Here is a 23,265-nt window from a genome sequence, read left to right on the forward strand (position 1 = left end):
CAGTTCACCTGCCTTGTTGGGTCTGATGTCTCTCATCTTCCTCTTGACAACAGCCAGTAGATTTTCTGTTAGGTTCAGGTCAGGGGAGTTTTCTGGCCACCATGGTCACTGAAACAGCTTTTGGTTCATTTGGTAGTATGGGCAGGTACCAAGTCTTGCTGGAAAATAAAATCAGCATCTCCATAAAGCTTGTCAGCAGAGGGAAGCATGAAGTGTTCTAGAATTTCCTGGTAGATGGTTGCTTTGACTGTGGACTTCAGAAAAGACTATGGACCAACACCATCATATGACATGGCACCCCAAACCATCTCTGACTGTGGAAACTTCACAATGGACTTCAAGCAATGTGGATTCTGTGCCTCTCCACTCTTCCTCCAGACTCTTAAGACCTTGATCTCCAAATGAAAGGCAGAATTTGCCTTCATCTGAAAACAGCACTTTGGACCATTGGGCAACAGCCCAGTTCCTTTTTTTTTCTTGGCCCAGGTAAGAAGCTTCTGACATTGTCTCTGGTTCAGGAGTGGTTTGCCACAAGGAATGCAACATCAGAATCAGCTTTATTGCCAAGTTCGTACATACAAACACGGAATTTGACTCCGGTACACTTTGCTCTCTGGTTTTTGTTTTTTGCATTAAAGAATATACAGGTCCTTCTCAAAATATTAGCATATTGTGATAAAGTTCATTATTTTCCATAATGTCATGATGAAAATTTAACATTCATATATTTTAGATTCATTGCACACTAACTGAAATATTTCAGGTCTTTTATTGTCTTAATACGGATGATTTTGGCATACAGCTCATGAAAACCCAAAATACCTATCTCACAAAATTAGCATATCATTAAAAGGGTCTCTAAACGAGCTATGAACCTAATCATCTGAATCAACGAGTTAACTCTAAACACCTGCAAAAGATTCCTGAGGCCTTTAAAACTCCCAGCCTGGTTCATCACTCAAAACTCCAATCATGGGTAAGACTGCCGACCTGACTGCTGTCCAGAAGGCCACTATTGACACCCTCAAGCAAGAGGGTAAGACACAGAAAGAAATTTCTGAACGAATAGGCTGTTCCCAGAGTGCTGTATCAAGGCACCTCAGTGGGAAGTCTGTGGGAAGGAAAAGGTGTGGCAGAAAACGCTGCACAACGAGAAGAGGTGACCAGACCCTGAGGAAGATTGTGGAGAAGGGCCGATTCCAGACCTTGGGGGACCTGCGGAAGCAGTGGACTGAGTCTGGAGTAGAAACATCCAGAGCCACCGTGCACAGGCGTGTGCAGGAAATGGGCTACAGGTGCCGCATTCCCCTGGTCAAGCCACTTTTGAACCAGAAACAGCGGCAGAAGCGCCTGACCTGGGCTACAGAGAAGCAGCACTGGACTGTTGCTCAGTGGTCCAAAGTACTTTTTTCAGATGAAAGCAAATTCTGCATGTCATTCGGAAATCAAGGTGCCAGAGTCTGGAGGAAGACTGGGGAGAAGGAAATGCCAAAATGCCAGAAGTCCAGTGTCAAGTACCCACAGTCAGTGATGGTCTGGGGTGCCGTGTCAGCTGCTGGTGTTGGTCCACTGTGTTTTATCAAGGGCAGGGTCAATGCAGCTAGCTATCAGGAGATTTTGGAGCACTTCATGCTTCCATCTGCTGAAAAGCTTTATGGAGATGAAGATTTCATTTTTCAGCACCACCTGGCACCTGCTCACAGTGCCACAACCACTGGTAAATGGTTTACTGACCATCGTATCACTGTGCTCAATTGGCCTGCCAACTCTCCTGACCTGAACCCCATAGAGAATCTGTGGGATATTGTGAAGAGAACGTTGAGAGACTCAAGACCCAACACTCTGGATGAGCTAAAGGCCGCTATCGAAGCATCCTGGGCCTCCATAAGACCTCAGCAGTGCCACAGGCTGATTGCCTCCATGCCACGCCGCATTGAAGCAGTCATTTCTGCAAAAGGATTCCCGACCAAGTATTGAGTGCATAACTGTACATGATTATTTGAAGGTTGGTGTTTTTTGTATTAAAAACACTTTTCTTTTATTGGTCGGATGAAATATGCTAATTTTGTGAGATAGGAATTTTGGGTTTTCATGAGCTGTATGCCAAAATCATCCGTATTAAGACAATAAAAGACCTGAAATATTTCAGTTAGTGTGCAATGAATCTAAAATATATGAATGTTAAATTTTCATCATGACATTATGGAAAATAATTAACTTTATCACAATATGCTAATATTTTGAGAAGGACCTGTACATATTCAATTCAATTCAATTAAAAAAATATATACACATATATAAATAAAAAGGTGCATTTGCACATTTGTAGCTCATGTCTAGTATTTGTCTGTGCATAGTACCTCTTGATGCATTAACTCCAGCATAAGTCCACTCCTTATGAAGCTCCCCCAAATTCTTGAATGAATTTTGCTTAACAATCCTCTCAAGGCTGTGGTTCTCCCTGTTGGTGTTGCACCTTTTCCTACCATACTTCTTCCTTCCACTCAATTTTATATTAATGTGCTTGAATACAGAACTCTGTGAACAACCAGCTTCTTGAGTACTGGCCTGACATTTTTTTAGATGTACCTGTAGATATCAGGAGTAGTATAAAAAGAATTGTTCTTAAAGTATTAGCATGTTTTTATTGCAAATGGAATACCACTGTTAGAACATCAGGCAGAAAGTAAAGGCAAACTTTCCTATTTGTTATGTAATGTGTCTATCCCTCAGGAGGTGAGGTGCTAACTTTGAACAGTAGATAATAAAGGTTCGAAGACCCTCTAAACACTTTGAAATGTGTTAGTTATTTTCTGTTGACTGTCTAATCATTATCCTATCAGCTCCACTGCTCTTTATTTAAATCAGTGTGTCTACCAGCCCACATAGCCTGACTGAGGATTAAGGCTAACAGCTTTAGGATGTGCACAGGTTTCAGTATATTATATATTATAAGTGTAAATGTGGACGTTTGGTCATATAAAGACATTTCAACAGATCCAAGCTCGGCTCACAGCCTGTCCCTCCCTTTGCAAGGGTTTTCAGAATCAGAATCAGAATCAGAAAAGCTTTATTGCCAAGTACGTTTTTGGACATACAAGGAATTTGTTTTGGCGTAGTCGGTGCAATACAGTACAAGTTAAACAGTACAAACATATCTACAATATAATATAAATATAAGTGCACAGTTTTAAGTGAGTGTGAGTGTCTTGTTGCAACCCAACATGGACAGGTACAAGTTCTTGGACCATGGAGGAGGTAAATATCCAAAGAAAATAAAGTTGTGGGCATCATGGCCTTTTTTTTTTTGGTATATAAAAGCAGCAGTTCTCAGTTCCACCAGAATGTTTGTATTAATTTCCATCAATGTTCAGATCTCATAGATATTATGGAGTTTTTAACACACAAAGGATGGTAATATCAAATTTACCCTGGTTAGTTTTATGCAAGTGACAGAGATACAAAGAACTATCATTTTACAATATTAAGATTCCTCGTCCTACGTCCTTCTCCAGTGATAAGTGTAAAAGACTTTGTGCACAAAAAGGCGAGCAGGGTGAACAATGAGAGATATTAAACTACTGTAAAATGTTTCCAGAAGAACTTGTGTGACAGGCAGCCATTTAAAATGTTTTTACAGTGCTTTGAGTGTCTTGTTACTGAAAAGCGCTATATAAATAAACTTACCTTACCTTACCTACCTTTTACTCCTCAATGGTAAGTAGAATAAAGGGTCAACATGATACTACCAGAGGAGGAGGGTTTCTCTCTTGAGAAGTTTAAAAAGGTTTAAAGATTTAAAACATGAAGTCATTATTAAGAGTATCAAAACCTTTCTTCCTGTGTAGATTTGTAGGTTTAATAAAGGGTCTCATATGAGGGGCAATTATTTTTCCAAAATACGAAAGATCCATTTTCAATTTAAGAGCAAAATTCCCTATTTTCACTCTCCTGTAATGTACTTCTCTCACTTTTGTGGTGCAACAAAGCATTTTCATTATCTATCCAGATTCAGTATTTTCACTGTCAGATCATTGTAGCTGGAAGTTTGGCTCACTCGGTCCTGCCGCTGGCCGGCAAGTGTGTGTTCCTGGTTTCAAGTCCAACAACTTCCAGATTTTCATCTCTGTGTGGTTTGGCTCATTCACAAAACAGGACAGGTCCAAACTGCAACAAACAATTAGATCTGCAGAGAGGAACATCAGGGCTGACATTCCCTCCATACAGGTCAAGGGTCAGGAAAAGGGTACCGGACATCTTCGGACCCCTCACTGCCTGAACACAAACTGGTTAGACTTTGACCTTCAGGATGGCGCTACAGAGCCGAATGACAAAAACGCGTCGACGCAGAGACAGTTTTCTTCACCAGGCTGTCTCTCTGTTGAACACTGAACAGCTCACAGCTAGAGTAGTCAGCTGCTCTGCTGTGAAACAAATAAGCACATTGCACTACCACAACTTGCCATGTATATGTGTCTGATCTACTGCTTTCACTTAGAACTCAAAAAAAGTTGCTTGCTCAAAATGTACCCCTCAAAACTGTCACATTGTGCTCAGATTGATATGTGCTTCCATTAGAACCGTGTCCAACGTTTGAAAATCAGTGTGCGGACAGGGCAGATCTGGCAGGTTGGGTTTGAACTGTGTGCAGAACAGCAAGATTTAATCAGGAGCAGAAGATGCTTGTACAAACAGCATAAATCTGAGTGCAGAAACATAGATTTGAGGGAGACCCGAGCATATTTGTAAGCATGTAAGGTTTTAATAGTGGAGTAGAGCTTTATGTGAGAGCAGTACAGTATCAGAGAGCAAAATTAAAGACTGCTGCTCTTAATTTGAAAGTGAATGCTCTTCTATTTTGAAAGAATAAATCCCGATTATGCCAGAAAAGTGACTTCAGTGCATATATACACCTGTTTGTTCATAATATAACATAATGTCAGCCAAACTTCTGTTCAGGCCTTCAAAGCTCCATGTTCTCTGTGCTCTATATGACCTCTGGAACTCACAGAAGCTTTTTGCATGTACTCTAAACGTTGGGTTTCTGGGAGGTAGACTGAAAGCCAAAGCCATTGTGTCAGTGAGTGAGTGAGTCTTCCATGTTGAGCCTGTTGCCTCGTTTGACCTCAACTACAATCTGCTGGCACGAAGCTTCAGAATGGGGAGATGTGGCTTTAGAGTGTGGCTCCAAAGCAAGCATGCTGACTGCAAAGGAAGCCCAACAACAGCACTAACGTATGCCAGGTGACTCACGCATGGCTCTGTCAGTGTTGATCAAATGTACACGGGACGTGTGGTTGTCTGAGAACCAGCAGAGCTGCAGACTTGATGCTCTGCCTGGATGTTGTCAGCTGATGTTATGACTTCAATCCCCAAACACAACTAATGTCATGTACATCTGCAGCTGTGCAATATAAGAAACAAGGACAAGCAAATATTCGCATAAATTTGGCAATCAGGTTTGTATTTTTGAAATAAACAGTAAAGCTAGGTTAGGTTTTCTTCCTTACAATGTTTTTATTCCATAAAAAGCCACATTTTGGTATCATAGATCTAGTATAGGTCAATTAAAAGTGAAGTATCATCTGTTTTTGTCTAGATGAGTGTGAAGAGGAGAGCCTGGAACTTGATTTGGGCCAGGTGGGGAATCACGCCTTTGCTCGGATGGAGGATGATGTGGACAAACAAAGGAAGCTGATCCTACAGGGCCAGATGTCTGAGGCAGCGATGCAGAAACAGCACCAGAGAAAGTAAGATTCCTATCAAACTAAAAACTGCTGGAATCTGCGGTCAAAGTATGGCTTAATGTTTTCTGTGCCATGACCCACACACGCTGTGTTTGTGTGTGTTCTTGTACTTGCTGCTGAGTGAGAAATTTTGTTTTTGTATTTTCCTAGCAAAGTAAGAACAATTTTGGAAAGTGAGGACATTTTCCTGGTCCTCGTACTCGTCTTACTCGCCATCTTCCGCTTTATCCAGGACCGGGTCGCAGGGGCAGCACACTCCGTAGAGACACCCAGACGTCATGACCCAAAGTTCATGGCCATAGGTGAGGGTAGGAACGTAGACCGACCGGAAAATCGAGAGCTTCGCTTTTCGGCTCAGCTCTCTCTTCACCACAACGGACCGGCACAGCGACCCCATTACTGTGGCAGCCGCACCGATCTGTCTGTCGATCTCCCGCTCCATTCTTCCCTCACTCGTGAACAAGACCCTGAGATACTTGAACTCCTCCACTTGAGGCTGGAACTCCCCTCCAACCTGTAGAGGACAAGCCACCCTTTTCTGGTCGAGAACCATGGCCTCTGACTTGGAGGAGCTGATCTTCATCCCAGCCGCTTCACACTCGGCTGCGAACCGCCCCAGTTCATGCTGTAGGTCTTGGCTAGAGGGGGCCAGCAGGACCACGTCATCTGCATAAAGAAGAGATGAAATCCACTGGTCCCCAATCCAGACCCCCTCCGGCCCTTGGCTGCGTCTAGAAATCCTGTCCATAAAAGTTCTGAACAGGACCGGTGACAAAGGGCAGCCCTGCCGGAGTCCAACATGCACCGGGAACAGGTCCAACTTTGTGTGCCGGCAATGTGGACCAAAATCCTGCTCCACTTGTACAGAGACCGGATGGCCCCTAATAAAGGGCCCCCGATTCCATACTCCTGGAGCACCCCCCACAGGGCATCACGAGGGACACAGTCGAATGCCTTCTCCAGGTCCACAAAACACATGTGGACCGGCTGGGCAAACTCCCATGAACCCTCGAGTACCCTGTAGAGGGTATAGAGCTAGTCCAGTGTTCCACGGCTGGGACGAAAACCACACTGCTCCTCCTGAAGCCGAGGTTCGACTATCGGCCGGACTCTCCTCTCCAATACCCCGGTGTAGGCCTTACCAGGGAGGCTGAGGAGTGTGATCCCCCTGTAGTTGGAACACCCCAGTCTGCCAGTCCAGAGGCACTGTCCCTGACCACCACGCAATGTTGAAGAGGCTGTTTTCATGGTCCTCACTTTTTTAAATGCTGTTCTTGGGTCAGGGGTCAGGTTTAGTACTAAGGTGTGAACTGAGTTTAGGTTATTCATGTACTGGTAAAGGGTTAGTGGTAGAGTCAGGATTAGGCCATAGAAATGAATGAAAATGAGTGGAAATCCTCATAAAGACAGTAAAACACAGACACACACAGATGTGTGTGTGTGTGGTGTGTGAGAGAAAGCATTTACTGTGAAACAGTGTTACTAATTTAAAACAGACTAAATTTGAACACATGGTTGATTTTAAATTTTTTGTTTTTTAAACTTATCCAGCTTCCTATATTAGCGTGGTTAGCATTACCAATTGTGATCACCACAATGACCTCAACTGTAAGATTTCCAAATGGTCGCCAATATTTCCAGATCCAGCATGTTCCTTGGCAGACAAGAGGCTGGAAACTCAAAAGAGTAAAACGGACCAACTTAGCTCTAAATCAGACTTCCAGTCTTCTCCTAAATGCTTCTCCTGGTCACTTTGCTTCTTCCCGCTTTGACAAAATGTATGCAAGTCGAGAACAAAGTATGTAATGGTGAAGGATGACCAGCACCCTTTAAAGCCTAGCTATCTGTTGTAGTGGCCAGAACGAACAGTGGAGAAGCCTCTACAGAAAACTGGTTTCTATAAATTAGCTTCTTCCAGCTTATTTTGGTGCTTTCTCTGACTTCTTTGGAAACACCTCACAAATGTTTCCCCTCATTAACAACCTCCACTCCGGAGACTGACCTGGTAATGACACATATGGTGCATTCACTGATCCGAAATAGATCAGATGTTTCCAGAGTTTGCAGTGCAGGAAGGGTCTGAAAACCGTCCAGTCCTGGTCGACCACTAGTTTGACCAGGATTGACCTAATTAACTACTTTAGTTATTTGAAGTTAAAATCGGAGTTCTTTTGTGTTTTAATTGTGTTGCAAATGTTTGTTTTACCTTAAATCTAATTTTTTAAAGCCAGTTTTGTTTTTTACTTACAATTACAGTTGATTGATTTAACCGATGCACCAATCAGGACACTTTTTCCTCAGTTGTCTTGCTGACCAAATACTATATAAATTCCCTGTTACTCAGTGCATCAAAAATGAATTTTCTCACCATTTCAGTCTGTAAACACAGAGTATGTTCTTTGGTGTATAGTAAAAATAAGAGAGACAGGAGCACGAATAGAGAAAAACTACCATCCTCGTCTCAGAATCTACAGCACGGTTTTTCCTTTATGGTCAGTATTTGTTGCAATACATTTTTGAATATAATGGTCAAATTTCTATAGAGGCAGTAGTGATGTGGCAGTTCAACAGCAGCTGCATCCCGACAACAAAGTTTCTGGTTGGACTTCTCCTTTTTATTCCAAATTTGTTAAGAAAACCATCCCCTGCTTTAACATTTGAAACCTTGTTGAGTTAGAAGATGCTGCAACATTTTCATAGTGTGCCCACTGTGCAGGTATGATGTCTATTCTGCTCTTCAGTCACATAACGTAAGAAAGAACAACATTTTTTGTTTGTGTGTTTTGATTGTGCAGCTACAGCCGCTGGCTGTGTCGAGCGAGAGCGGAGGATCTGTCAGACATTGCTGCACTGAAAGCTTTATATCAGACTGGTAGGTATGGGAGGGTTTCATTCACAGGAATGAATTTGCTAAACTCTTAGACAATTCTTAAGCACCAATTATTTTTTTTATTTATATTTTGCATTTCTTGGCCTTCTGAAAGGTTTTTAAAGGTTTTGTTCTGACAGTGGCTGCTTTATAATCCCTTTTTTGCTCCCCAAAGCATTTTGAATGTTGGTCAAAAACAGAGCAGGGCATCATGTTCACCTGTTTGCTGTGTCCCCTACACAGCTTTTGGGAAACTGCTAATGGGACCTCTGATAGGTTTCTTTCAACAATGTGTGTAACACTTGGCTGTATTTACTTGTTGGGTTATTTCTTAATGCAGTTGGTTGCTAATTACAGCCCCCTTAGTTATTCATTAAAACCTGTAAAAAGAATAGAAAATTAAAAGATGGTCATTTCCTCCTACTTAACAGTTATGCAAAACTTTGTGTTGGTCTATCACTCAAAACTCCAATAAAAGACCTTAAAGTTTGAGGTTGTAACGCAACAAAATGTGGAACAACTGAAGGGATAGCTCTGCTAGGCTCTGCAACAAGCTACTTCCAGAAGAATATTGTAGAAGAAAACTGCAGGTATAAACAACATAAAGCAAATGAACAGCATCTAAAATGCCGGTCTTGTTCTTAAAATAGAAATTGAATCCCATAACCAGGGTTCTTGCACAGTTTGTAAAAGACTGTTAAAGTCTGATAGAATTTGCACCCATCATTTTCCAGCTCTTGAAAAGTATGAAAAAAAATTTTAATTAAAGGAAAAATCTTTGTTTTTCCCTAATTTGTTCGTTCTTTCGTTTTCCAAATGACAAAAGTATAATCATGCTTAATGAATGCAATAGTTTCCACTTTGATTTCTTGTTGCTTTATCTTTGATTTGCCAAATCACACCTTAATTTTAACATTTTCCCCATTATTATTACTGCCTAAATGAGCAGTCATTTTTCTGCATGCGTTGTCTCTAATCCAGCTTTAAATTTAGGCTGAGCTGTATGTTGTGTTCTTAAAGTGAGCTAAGAAGAATCACATTTAGCTTACGTTCCTGCATATCTTATTATACAAGTCCAAGGGTTCTAGATTTTGAAATAAAGGTGTTCCACGTTAGTCCGGATTCTGCTAAAGCATTTCATTGTTGTATTATTGTGGGACCTGCAGATAATAGGACCAAATTACTATTCAAAAAGGTCCACAGCAATATTTTAAGCTCTGGAATATGTTAACAAAAATACTGGACAAAAATCTAGAAATTTGAGGTCATTTTGTAATGGACCCTGAACAAAGACCCAAGAGATACATTATCCTTTAGTTGAAAATAAAATCATTTTTGTCCAAATGTTTATTTATAAGTTCCAAGGAAAACAATAGAACTGCAAATCCAGACCTCAAACAACAAAACCTTTAATCAGCCTATAAAGCAGCTGATTTGCCAGCTTTACTATAAATTGCGCCAGTAAGAAAAAACCATCAGTGAATCAAAGAATGTCTCAGAAAACAAGAGTCTGTGTTGTGGCCTGGAGCGTCTGAAGCAGGAAGGTGCAGGTGTTGTTATTTACCAGGAGGAGGCAGTGTTGTTGTTTACAGTCCAGCATCATGTTTTGGGATTTGATTGGAAGTTTTTTCAACATCTGTTATAACTTAATAGGCTCCATATGACATCTTTTTTCTTTAAATAAAGTTAGAACGTTTATACACTCTTGTTAAATATTTCATGGTTACACTCGAAACTAAAGTTATTTTCTTTTTCGCTTTTTATTGACCAGAGATTTTTTACAGTGAGAAAAAAAATCTTCATTTCTTTTCACCAAAAAGTTTAATTTAGTTAACATTTTAAACAGCTGAAGCCACGCTGCTTCATCACCCTGTCTTTTATAATGGTTTGTTGTGTTTCTTTTTGTCATCAAACCTGACTGACAGGGTTGTGTTGTAATTAGTTAGAGGATAGAAACTGTCACTCAGTAATCCAAGAACAGAAAGCAGGCATTCAAATCGGGCCTAAGCAAACTATGTTCTCAGAATAGTTTCATGTTTGTCACAAAGTTCAAACAAAACCCAAGTTTATGGTTTGAAATGCTGATACTGGGCCAGCCTGTTGTCAAGCTGACAGCTGATTCTCAGCTTTTCCAAAGCAGATGCAGATAGCTACTAAAATGTAGTGCCCGGATTCACTACAAAACCTTTAATGTTTGCTCTGTTTAAAAGGGCTACATTATAATTCCTTTTGTCTGGTCTATTTTCTTCTTGTGGAAGAAAACCCTAAAATAAACTAATAACTAGAAATGCACCGATAAAAGATTTTGGGGCCAATTTCTGATTACAGATTTTTGTCAAGATCCTTTGGGCCTTCTCTGACTTACCACTGCAGTTATACTGAAAATAATAGTCTTCATTCAGTAACAACTTCTATAATGAAGAGTGTTGTTGTCAATGTGACCTGAATGCTTGAGTGGAAATAGATCAGATTTGTGGTTGCTGACACCAGCCAATTCCTCGGTGCATGCCTAAATAACAGTTAAAACCAATCATGAGAGTCTGGCTTTCTTGTGCAACATACATCAACCATGTTTGGTTCTGACTCGGTGGTTGATTGCTGCTGGGGGTACGGTTCTCTGGTTACCAGCTTCAGTTCTAGGTTCAGCTGTTTTTTGTTCTGTTTTTATGAATCTGAACTCTGATTGTGGTTTCTGACCTTTCCCGTTTTTTAAGGTGTGGATTTATGCGGCAGAACGGTGATGGTTGTGGTTGGACGAAACATCCCAGTGACCCTCATTGATATTGAGAAGGTATCTTAAAAATCAAGGCATCTAAACAGAAACTGTATTTTTTTTTTTTTTTGTCACATTGGCTTAATTTTCTCTTGTGCCTCGTGTCTGAATGTGCGCATCAGTTGCTGGATCTACATATTTTAGGCCTCTCTGTGTATTTTTGTCTTTTAATGTGTGCAATTGTGTTTGATCTTTGAAGAAACCTTAATAATGAGCTACAACAACATTTAATTTCCCTTTGGGATTAATAAAGTATTTTTGAATTGAATTGAATTGATGTAATGTGAAAAAAAAAATGCAGACCTACAAATTAGAAGTGTACACTGGTAGGTGTGCTTTACATCAGCATGTTTATGCTGACTGTCTTAACTCTGTGTGGGGGTGTTGCCAACTGAAATGTTTAAAATGTTTTTGTCTTTTGGGTTAAATGTAAATACATTTCCCAAAGAGAATGATTTTTAAAAAAAGCAGCACTTAGACAAAGTATGCTTGTGTTTTCTGTGCAGGCGTTGTTGTATTTCATCCATGTGATGGATCACATCACAGTGAAGGAGTATGTGATTGTTTACTTCCACACGCTGACTGGAGAACACAACCATCTGGACTCAGACTTCCTCAAAAACCTCTTCGACATCGTGGACATCAAGTCAGTCTGATCTTTTACTCTCCTGAGTTAAACTGGACTTAAGACTTTCAGTCATTATTATTTCTTAAATCGTAGCTGGGAAATGATCAGCCAACTCTTAGTGATGACCGTTTCAGTCAGCGGTGTCGAGACCTTTCTGCGTGTTAGACTGGAGTTCATCTGGGGCTTGACAAGTGAACTAGGCTTGATTGACCTCCTGAACTAGCTTTCACTTGAAGGTGTTCTTCTTTTTAATAAACTTGCTTTGCAGTAGTGTATCAGGGGGATGAATGCATTAAGATTTATGCCACATTTAAAAGCACACCAACCTCATTTATTCTGAGATAGAAAATTAAAACCACCAACAAACTTCAAAGATTTGGTGGCTCAGACAGACAGTGATGAAGATTGAGTCCAGTTAGACATGTAGCCAGCTAGCTAATGGTCTTAATAAATTAGATCCAGAGTTCCTTAAAGGAGCATCTCACATGGAGACAAGGATCAGTGCATCTGACAAACTCAGTATTTCACCACAGTGTTTATGTTAAACTATTTAGTTGGAAAAGCATTATCTACTCTAAATGAAGTACATTGATTGTTGCTTAATGCACCTTTAAGAAACTCATTACATGCTTGTGTGTTATACTGAAGTACAGTTAAAAACAATTCATAGGTCTTAAATTATTAAGTATCGTATGAACTGGATTTTTGCTTTAGTTTATGGCATTTTATTTCACTAGTGCTTGGAGTTCATCACATGTAGTTGGCTTCTGTTTATCCAAATGCTTTTTTTAAATTGATCACAGTGGAGTTAAGATCTGAGAAATGTCTTCACCGTGTGTCCAGAATTTTTATCTGATCATCTCAAAGCTCTCTTCCTTATCACATTTGCTCTGTGTCCTCCATCATGCTGAGAAATATGCAGATCAGCAGCAAATTGTTGCTGGATTGTTGGAAGGGGTTGCTCTTTCCAGACGTTTTGATCCAACTCTTTATTCCAACAGTGTTTTTTGGTCAGATAAGAATCAACCCTTCACAAGGATTGTACCAGGATGTTTCACTGTGAATTTTCTGACATCTCAAACTGTTTTGAGGGCTAATTGGATATCAAAAGAGCTGTCTATTGTTGAACTTCTTGCAGATTTTTAGTATGTCTTCATGGTTTTTCTTAGACAGAAGTGATGCTGCACTACCTGTTCCAAGGCTTTTGTACAAAAGTGTTCGCATCACGGCACATGAAGGTGACACCGATACCCCCATTAGCTGCTAAAGCCGAGCCAATTCTGCACTGGTACCTACATGATTCCAACATGTCCTAACTATTTCTATGTGTGTGGTACAAACCACACAGCTTAACATGACTGAAGCAAGTAGGGTTTAAAATCATTAAACTTTTTAACCGTCGGTAAATCGATATTACACATGCACAGTGTTAAGACATACAGAATATATTTTTGCACTTCTGTGAGCATTAAAAAACCCCAACAAAATCAAGCTCTGATTTGTGGAGGTTCTCTTGAACATAATCTAAGAGCGGTTCCCAGGGCAGAAACCAGGCGGTTTGCTGACACTCTCATTGGTTTACATGCACCCATTTTTAAGGAGCTGTACCAAGTAAACTTCAGTCCAATTTGCCCCTTTCCTAATTGATGTCCCCATTTCCTACCGACTTGTTGCCATTTTGTCCCTCCCTAGAGCAGTTTTATACCCGTAAAGAAGTCATATTGTACCCATGTACCTAAAAAATCAGTTTATTTCTCTTAGCAGTTAGGTCCTCATTCCATTGGTTGTGGTTCTGGTCCCTATTTGGAGCATTTAACTCTTATGAAATTTGACAGATTATGACGCCTGAGGGATGCGGAGTGGTTGTGTCCTCTTTATGGATGTGTGGTCACCGGCATTTGGATCGGCTGAGCGGTGATGGTGGAGCTGAGCTGATCTGTGTTTCTCGTTGGGCTGTCAGTGCAGTGGTGATGATGTGGTGTGTTTGTGTGGCTGTGGAGGCTGTCGGCCTTGGGTGTGTGCTCCACGACCTCTCTCTCTGCTTCCTTCCTTTATTTTCCTTTTTGGTTTCTGTCTCCATGTGCGTTGCAATTGAAATAGTCTTAAGTGCAATTTGGAGGACACGTTAAAATCTTTTTAAAATGAGCTAAAATCATATGTTGTGAAAGGAGTTGTGAAACACTTCCCTGGAACATCCTGTGGCAGACAGCTCCTTTCTGGACCTGTAAACGTTGGGTATGAAACTACCAAAGTTCAATTGCAATTTATAAAAAGGGAGGATGGTGAAATCACCAACATCCAAAGGAAGATTTTAGGTACTCATTGCTTAATAATTACCAAAATACTCATTCTGGATTCTTGTTTGTTAATTAAAAAGAAATAAAACCGATCTATAAGAAATGGGATAAAACCTGTCATAGCCACTAGTCACGAGTCAGTTGTTGTGTTAATATTACCCCAACACCAACTGTCTGAACTGGATTTCATTCAAAGTTTGTGGACATATTTTATCATAAAGAAAGTTGAAGTGTTTAAAGGTCCATATAGCCCTGAGTGCAGATCCACAGCCATGTCTGTCTAATGTCCAAATTGCTCCTGTACCAAAAAAACTCACTGGAAGGATTTTTGTTTTTCAGAAAAATCTTAAACTGGGCCCAGTGCTTGCTTAGAACCAGTTCTTTCTGTTTCCGTCAGGTAATGTTGCCCAACTAGAGATGCACCAATCAGTTTAATCGAGCTCTGACCTACCCATTGCACTTTTAGAAAATGTTGGTTTCTCTTAAAATGTGTAATTTGCAGCAATCAAAAATATTTTTATAGCCTTCCAGCTTTGAATGATCATTAATTATTTATATTAGAAAGAGAGGCAGTGTGTAGCATCTTATATTAGCATAATGGAGCAACTTTGCTATGAGACATTCAGCCTTCCTCTTATCCATTGAGCTGGGTTTAATTGAAGTCTCCTGAATTTCTTTCACTTTCATTCTGCTGATTATGACTTTATACAAGTAAGGTCAGGCCACCTTTGGAACAACATAAGCCCACTTTCTATGGTTTGGTGTTTGTTTTGTTTAATTTCACCCATCACAAGACACTGAAAGACTTGGTAGTAGAGCAGGCGCAACATATATGGAGGCTACAATCCTTAACCAAGTTGTCTCGGTTTTAATTCCCAACCCCGGGCCATTCATTGCATCTCATCCCCTTCTCTCAGTGCCATTCTTCTTGAGATGCTGGTATTGAATAAAGGCAACTAATGCCACAATATATTCATTCATTCATCTTCTATACCGCTTATTCCATAGTGGGTAACGGGGGAGCTGATGCCCATCTCCAGCAGTCTACGGGCGAGAGGCAGGGTACACCCTGGACAGGTCACCAGTCCATAGCAGGGCAACACAGACACACACAGGACAAACAACCATGCACACACTCATTCACACCTAAGGGCAATTTAGAGAGACCAATTAACCTTACAGTCATGCTTTTCGACTGTGGGAGGAAGCCAAAGTACCCAATGAGAACCCCCACATGCTTGGGGAGAACATGCCATGCAAACTTGACGCAGAAAGACCCCCAGCCGAGAGTCAAACCCAGTACCATATAATATAAAAGAATATACATTACAGGGAATTTAGGTCACTATGCAGCATAGAGAGGGCTTCTTAATTACTTTTTTTTCACTCAGTTTATAAATATTGTCAGCTCTTTTAATATCACCAGGTGGTGCCTATAGATCTTATAGATCTCTGGAACATTTTAGTGAAAAAGCCTTCAGAGGGCTGAGATTATACTCTGGTCTCTCAGGTTGCTGGGAAATGCATCAGTCTTTCCAAAGTGAAGGGCGATACTATTACTGCTTTTAGTAATTGTTCATCAGACTCTTTGTTCTTTCTTATCTAGATTTGATCTCCTGGATTTGTATGCTGTGCTTTTAAAATATTGTTTTTTTTACATGGGATACTTCCAGCAATAGTTATGAATGTTCCCGTTTTTAATCTGTAAACTTAGCAGTCCACAGAATTAAAATGATCTGTTTTTTTTTCTCTTGATCTAAAAATAGTTCTTATTACACTAGAATGTCCTTGGTGGGTGTTTCTTTCTGTTTCTTACTTTCCCAACAGACTAGTCACAGAGGTTAAAATGCATTCAAACCCACACACAAGCGCCTTTTTCGTCCATGATAGCCTACATAAAAACTCCAGGGCTGAAACTCATTCTTTTTCTGTTACCCACATCTGAACCAGCTTCCTGTGTCAGATGGAACCTCCATGCAGCCATTACACCCCTTCTAACACTCATGTTACTATGTTCTCTGCTTCCTGTGAATGATGATACAGTTTGGTTTCACCAAATCTTTGTCATTCGTTTTCTATCAGGTAAATTCCAAGTAGCACCTCTTTCCTGCGTCATAAATTAACACGAAGGCTGACACACGTACAAAGGCGAACAGTCCGCCACATGGTTGAGAATTAAGATGGTGAACAGTACGGGTGCAGCCCAGAATGCAGCCTTCATGCTGTCGTTACAGAGTCTGAATGAAATCGCCCATGTTTTGCTTCCCCTTTCAGTGGAACAGGGAAAGCCCATGCAGTCATTCATAATACCAGTGAACGTTTTAATGCTCTTTGCTGATTCATCACAGAAACACAGTGAGTGGAGATGAAATGTAAATTACACTGAAATGTCAAGAGATACATATAAGTTATATATAGATCCAACAAATGTCCTACATGGCCGTACGTGAGCTTCATGTGCAGATTGCTTCTTGTTTGAACATGTTTTCAATGACAGAATGCCATGTGGCTGCCAGCGTATAACTAGACTTTCTTTTGAGGCTTGTAGTGAAGTTATTTGTCCAGTTATCTAGTAGGCAGTATACATATTTTAGCTTAACATGACTTAAGAAGCAGACTGAAGCCAAACTGGAATGCAGAACCTTCCAAGCTGCCTGACTAAATGTGGGCTCTTGTGTCGCTCTACGTTTTCCAACTAAAAGAACAAATTCTACACTACATCAGCCAACCGTTTTTTAATGAAATTTATTTTAGCAAAGTGTACAGCATCAAGAAGATCTAGAAACACCTCAGATGGACCAAAGTTACAGTTGTGGAGACGTTTAAAACAGGATTAGGTTATAAAAAAATATCCCAAGATAGAACATCTCACAGAGTTCTGTTCATTCCATCATCTCGAAATAGAAAGAACCACAACTGCAAATCTACCAAGACAAGGCTGTCCACCTAAACCAATAGGCTGGGCAAGAAAAGCGTTAACCAGAGAAGCAGACTAGAGGTCCATGGTATCTCTGGAGGAGCTGCAGAGATCCACAGCTGATGTGGAAGAATGTGTTGACAGGACAACCATTAGGTTTGCACTCCACAAATCCAGCCTTTATGGACGAGTGACAAAAAGAAAAAAAAAGAAGTCAAGTTCACAGTTTACTTTGAGCCATGTAGGGGACATGGTATAGACGTTTTGGCCATCAAGCAAAATGCTATTTGTGGTAGAAAACAAACATTGTGCGTTATCCTCAACACACCATCCCCACAGTGAAACATGATTATGGCACCTTCATGCTCTGTGGGTGCAAAAATTATTAACATGTTAGAAACAGTAAAACACTTACGACTGAAGCTTACTTTCCAGCAGGAAAGTGATCATAATAAAACAACCAGAGCTTGAATGGAATGAATTAGATGAAAACATATACATGTCAGAATGGTTCAGTCAAAGTTTGGACTTAAATTCAACCTGGAATATGTGGCAAGACAAACTGCTGTTCATTCCATATGTCTGAATTTGAGTTATTTTTATATAAAGGATGGACAAAAGAATTTGGTTTCTACATGTACAAAGCTGGTAGAGACATATCCCAAATGACTAATAGCTGATTATCTGGTTGTCATTTGAACCTGACTTGGTATTTCAGGATGGTAAGAAGATCCTCTACCACCAGGTTTGTCAGTGACCGACCAATCACATGTTTAGCACCAGGTCCCCATACTCCATTATTTGCATCCATGCTCACCTATGGTTTTTTTGGTGTCTTCCCTGTGGAAACTTTGGATTATTCGCTTAAATGTTCACGTTGAGGTTAGTCTGGAACAATAGTTTTCTGGTTTTTAGATTTTGGTTTTCAATTTTTATCAAGAAAAATATGATAAAGTTGTTGTTTGCCTTATTGTGGTAGTTCTGTATTTTTTCTACTTTTGCAAGGCGTTGTCAGTGTGGATCTTCAATTGTTAATTAATTATTTCATTGCTGATGGACAAGTTGGAGCTAACTGTTGGTGACTGTTGGAAATTGTCGTTTTGGACCTCAAACCTGCACTTTTAGAAATGCAGCTACAGTGACTTCACTATGCACACACCTGTTTTTTTCGGGGTTTTTTTCAATAAATTAGTCATTGTTTCATCCTTTCAATGATCTTCAGTTTTACACAGATTTTTTTATTTTACTTTAGGAGCGAGATGCATGCTGAATGAAAGGGAATCTCTCTCATATCTACTGTTTTTTGTGTTGCAGGTATAAAAAGAATCTGAAGGCCTTTTATTTTGTACATCCAACGTTTCGCTCAAAGGTAAGAGTCAGCAACCCTGATGGCGTTTGTTTATCTCTCAAGCTTACTAAGCTATCACTGGTATTTAAAGCAGACAAGATCATACACCACATTTGCTAGTGGCAGGCTGAATTTGTTTTAAAATTACACAACTTTCTCATTTCATAAACACTGGCAACGTTTATAATGATGGCTGTTAATGATAACTATTAAAACAACACTCTTAGCAACACCGAGGTTTAGAAGTAATAACCTATCACACTCTTGTGTATCTGCTTTGCCTTTCAATAGTGTTGTAAGATGCTCAGACAGAGCAACTTACAACATCTTACATTTGATACAGTCAGTCGTAGCTTAGCAACTGTAGCTTTAAAACTTTGTTGCTTTATTAAGAGGGATGGGTGCTGCTGCTTCAGTTTCTACACCAAAACTGTCTATTTTTTTGCAATGTTTCCAGTTAGATTTCTCTTTTTTCCAAGTGAAGGAAAAGTGTAGTAGCCTTCTTTCAGCCAGCTGACCTGAAACTAGATTCAGCCAGAGGAAAAACTCTGGTGACTCTGGTAATTTAATCAGAATCAGAATCAGCTTTATTGCCAAGTTCGTACATACAAACAAGGAATTTGAGTCCGGTACTCTTTGCTCTTCGGTTTTGTTTTTGTATTACAGAATATACATATTTACAATGTACAATATACACATATATAATAAAAAGGTGCATTTGCAACATCTGTATGCTGTTGTTTTGTACTCTATTGAATGTTCATCAGAGAAACAGCCTGGGGGAAGAAACTGTCTCTGTGGCGGCTGGTTTTAGTGAACAGTGCTCTGTAGCGGCGGCCTGAAGGTAAAACTCTAAACAGTTTATGTGCAGGATGTGTGGGGTCTGCAAATATTTTAGCAGTTCTTTTCCTGACCCTACATCTGTAAAAGTCCTGGATGGAGGGAAGGTCAGCCCTGATTATTCTCTCTGCGTTCCTGATTATTCGTTGCAGTCTGGACCTGTCCTGATTTGTGGATGAGCCAAACCACACTGAGTTGGATGAAGACAGGACAGATTGAATGATGGCAGTGTAGAAGATGACCAGCAGCTCCTGTGGAAGGTTGAACTTCTTGAGTTGCCTCAGGAAGTACAGTCTCTGCTGGGCCTTCTTTCGAACAGTGTCTATGTGTGAAGACCATCTCAGGTCCTCAGAGATGGTGGTTCCTAAGAACCTGAAGTGGTCCACAGCCGATACAGTGTTGTTGAGGATGGTGAGGGGGGTGTATGGGGGTGGTGTTCTCCGAAAGTCCACCACCATTTCCACAGTCTTGAGTGGGTTGAGTTCAAGGTAGTTCTGACTGCACCAGTGTACCAGCCGATCCACCTGCTGTCTGTATGCAGACTCATCACCGTCCTGGATCAGTCCAATGACAGTGGTGTCGTCAGCAAACTTAAGGAGTTTCACGGACGAGTCGGATGAGGTGCAGTCATTTGTGTACAGAGAGAAGAGGAGTGGGGATAGAACACACCCCTGGGGGGCACCAGTACTTATTAATCTGGCATTCATTCATTTAAAAAGACTCTCCTCTGTAGGAAGAGTACGATCAAATTTGTTTTTGCTTTTAAGACCTCGGTAAAGTGGTTACTGACCTATTCCGCATTTGTGCTTATAAATAAACTTCTGTTCTGATGCTACGGCTCTTTAGCAGGCCCGCTCCCAGTTCTAATGTCATGTACATTATTCATGTATTTACTAGTAGGTGTTGTAGAGTCATAGAAAACCAACAGAACCAACATACATTATATACATGCTCCCGAGTGTGTGTAATTAAATAACTGATTGAAAGAGGCATGTTTAAAATAATAGCAGTGTGGAGTTCAATTACTGAGGTCATTCATTCTGTGAAGAAACAGGTGTCAATCAGGTGGCCCTTATTTAAGGATGACGTTAGTACAGGTTATACATGCATTTCTCTCTGTAAACCTCACAAAAATTTGTTTTTCCAGGCATTGTTCAGCAGAGCAGCGTACTTTGCTTAGGATGTAGATGGGAGAGGGGATAACGTATAAAGAAGTGCAGAAAATGATAGGCTGCTTGGCTAAAATGATGCTTTAAAACAAAAAGACTACCATTAGAATGGATCAAACAATAGCCAGAATGGCCAATAATCAGCTCCAGGTTGATCAAAGGAGGTCTGAAGTTAACGGTGAGTATTGGGACAATTAGAAGACACTTGTGTAAGTTAAGGTAAGTTTATTTATATACCGCTTTTCAGCAACGAGACACTCAAAGTGCTGTACATACAATTACAATACAATCACAAAGCAAATAAACACAGAAAAACAAATCAAATGACAAAATCAAACAACAGAGGTAATTTAAAAAAGTAAAATAAAATAAAGAGAATAGAATAGAATGATGGACAAGAAAATGTAAGGAAAATTGGACTGAAAACGCAACTAATCATGCCTAGATGGCACAGTCAAAGGCCACTCTAAAGAAATACATTTTTAATCTTGATTTAAAGCAACTTAGGGTTTCGACGCTTTTACAGTTTTCTGGGTGTTTATTCCAGATTAGTGGAGCATAAGAACTAAAAGCCGCTTCTCCATGTTTGGTTCTAGTCTTGGGTACGCAGAGTAGATTTGAGCGAGATGACCTGAGAGGTCTGGGTGGTTGATACACTGACAACAAGTCTGTAATGTATTTTAGTGCTAAGCCATCCAGTGATTTATAGACTAACAGAAGTATTTTAACGTCTATTCTCTGAGCTACAGGGAGCCAGTGTAGGGACTTTAGAACCGGGGTGATGTGCTCCACTTTCTTAGTTCTAGTGCCCACGTGGGCAGCAGCGTTCTGGATCAACTGCAGCTGTCTGATCGACTTTTTAGGCAGGCCTGTGAAGACACCGTTGCAGTAATCAATTCTACTAAAGATGAACGCATGAATTAGTTTTTTAAGGTCCTGCTGAGACATTAGTTCTTTAATCCTGGAGATGTTCTTTAGGTGATAGAAGGCCGACCTTGTTACTGTCTTTATGTGCCTCTGAAGGTTCAGGTCTGAGTCCATCACTACACCCAGGTTTCAAGCCTGACTGGTGGTTTCTAGCTGTATTAACTGAAGCTGTGTGCTAACCTTTAAACGCTCTTCCTTTGGTCCAAAGATTATTACTTCAGTTTTGTTTTGATTCAGCTGAAGAAAATTTAGGCCCATCCATGCATTGATTTCTTCTAAGCATTTACCCAGCGCTTGAATGGGTTCATGGTCACCTGGTGACATCGTAACATATAGCTGTGTGTCGTCTGCATAGTTATGATAACTTACGTTGTTGTTTATTAAAATCTTAGTTAGGGGGAGCATGTAGATATTGAATAGGAGGGGCCCTAAGATGGACCCTTGGGGAACGCCACATGTGATTTTTGTGCTCTCTGATGTAAAGTTACCTACTGACACAAAAAAGTCCCTGTCCTTCAAGTAGGATTTAAACCAATTGAGTGCTGTACCAGAAAGGCCGACTCAGTTTTCCAGGCGCTCTAATAAAATGGAGTGATCAACAGTGTCGAATGCTGCACTAAGGTCCAATAATACCAGCACTGTGGTTCTTCCACAGTCTGCATTTATACGGATGTCATTGAACACCTTGATAAGAGCAGTCTCTGTACTGTGGTGAGCACGGAAGCCTGACTGGAAGACATCGAAGCGGTTGGTCGTTGTTAGGAAGTTGTTTAACTGTTGAAACAGCTTTTTCAGTAATCTTACTGATGAAGGGGAGGTTTGAGATATGCCTGTAGTTCTGTAGTAGCAGCTTGTCCAAGTTGCTCTTTTTCAATAGAGGTTTGATAATTGCTGTTTTTAGGGCCTGGGGGAAAACACCTGACAAAAGGGACGTGTTTATTATTTGTGTTAAATCATATGTTATCACAGGCAAAGCTTTCTTAAGGAAAGCTGTGGGTAAAACATTGAGACAGCAAGAAGAAGAGCTTAGTTGCTGTATGATTTCTTCTAAGTATTTGAAGTTTATTTGGTGAAATTGGGAAATTTTGTCAAACTCCGTTCTAGTTGGAGACAACATTGGTACTGGAGTTGATGTGGATGTGCTGACTGCCCCTCTGATCTTTTGGGTTTTTTCAGTAAAGAATTTAGCAAATTCATTGCAGGCCCTGGTAGAGTGGAGTTCAGATGCTACAGTTACAGGAGGGTTTGTCAACCTGTCGACCGTGGCAAATAATGCACGAGCATTGTTAATGTTTTCGCTGATGATCTCAGAAAAGAAAGATTCCCTTGCATTTTTCAGTTGTAGGTTATATCTGTATAGTCTCTCTTTATAGATAATATAGTGAACCTGGAGTCCAGTCTTTTGCCACCTGTGTTCAGCTTTTCGACACTCCTTTTTTTCACTTCTGACTGGTGGAGAACTTCTCCATGGAGACATTTTCTTCCCAGAAACGACTTTCACTTTAATTTGAGCAATTGATTCAATGATGTCTGAGATTTTAGAATGAAAGTTATCTACCAGCTCATCTACAGTGTTACAGGGCAAAGTGGAGGTAGAAGAGTAAATCTGGTTAAAGTTGTCAGCAGCACCATCCTTAAAGATGCGTTTTTTTATCATGTCTCTTTGGCAAACTGAGTCATTGCAGATGATGCTTTCAAAAATAACAGAAAAGTGGTCAGATAGGGCAACATCAGTTACAGACACCTTGGA

General features: G+C 40.4%; 1 protein-coding gene across 1 annotated transcript in view; it reads left to right on the forward strand.

The window, feature by feature from the left end:
* Positions 1–23,265, forward strand: part of gdap2 (ganglioside induced differentiation associated protein 2) — a 51,607-nt gene that overhangs the window by 17,370 nt on the left and 10,972 nt on the right. Inside the window, exons 8-12 of the mRNA XM_047370775.1 lie at positions 5,600–5,750; positions 8,543–8,619; positions 11,331–11,407; positions 11,896–12,035; positions 18,546–18,600. Coding sequence (XP_047226731.1) covers positions 5,600–5,750; positions 8,543–8,619; positions 11,331–11,407; positions 11,896–12,035; positions 18,546–18,600 — 500 coding nt within the window. The remainder of the gene's footprint in view (positions 1–5,599; positions 5,751–8,542; positions 8,620–11,330; positions 11,408–11,895; positions 12,036–18,545; positions 18,601–23,265) is intronic.

The sequence above is a fragment of the Girardinichthys multiradiatus genome, chromosome 7 (assembly GCF_021462225.1).
Source record: "Girardinichthys multiradiatus isolate DD_20200921_A chromosome 7, DD_fGirMul_XY1, whole genome shotgun sequence".
NCBI lineage: Eukaryota > Metazoa > Chordata > Actinopteri > Cyprinodontiformes > Goodeidae > Girardinichthys > Girardinichthys multiradiatus.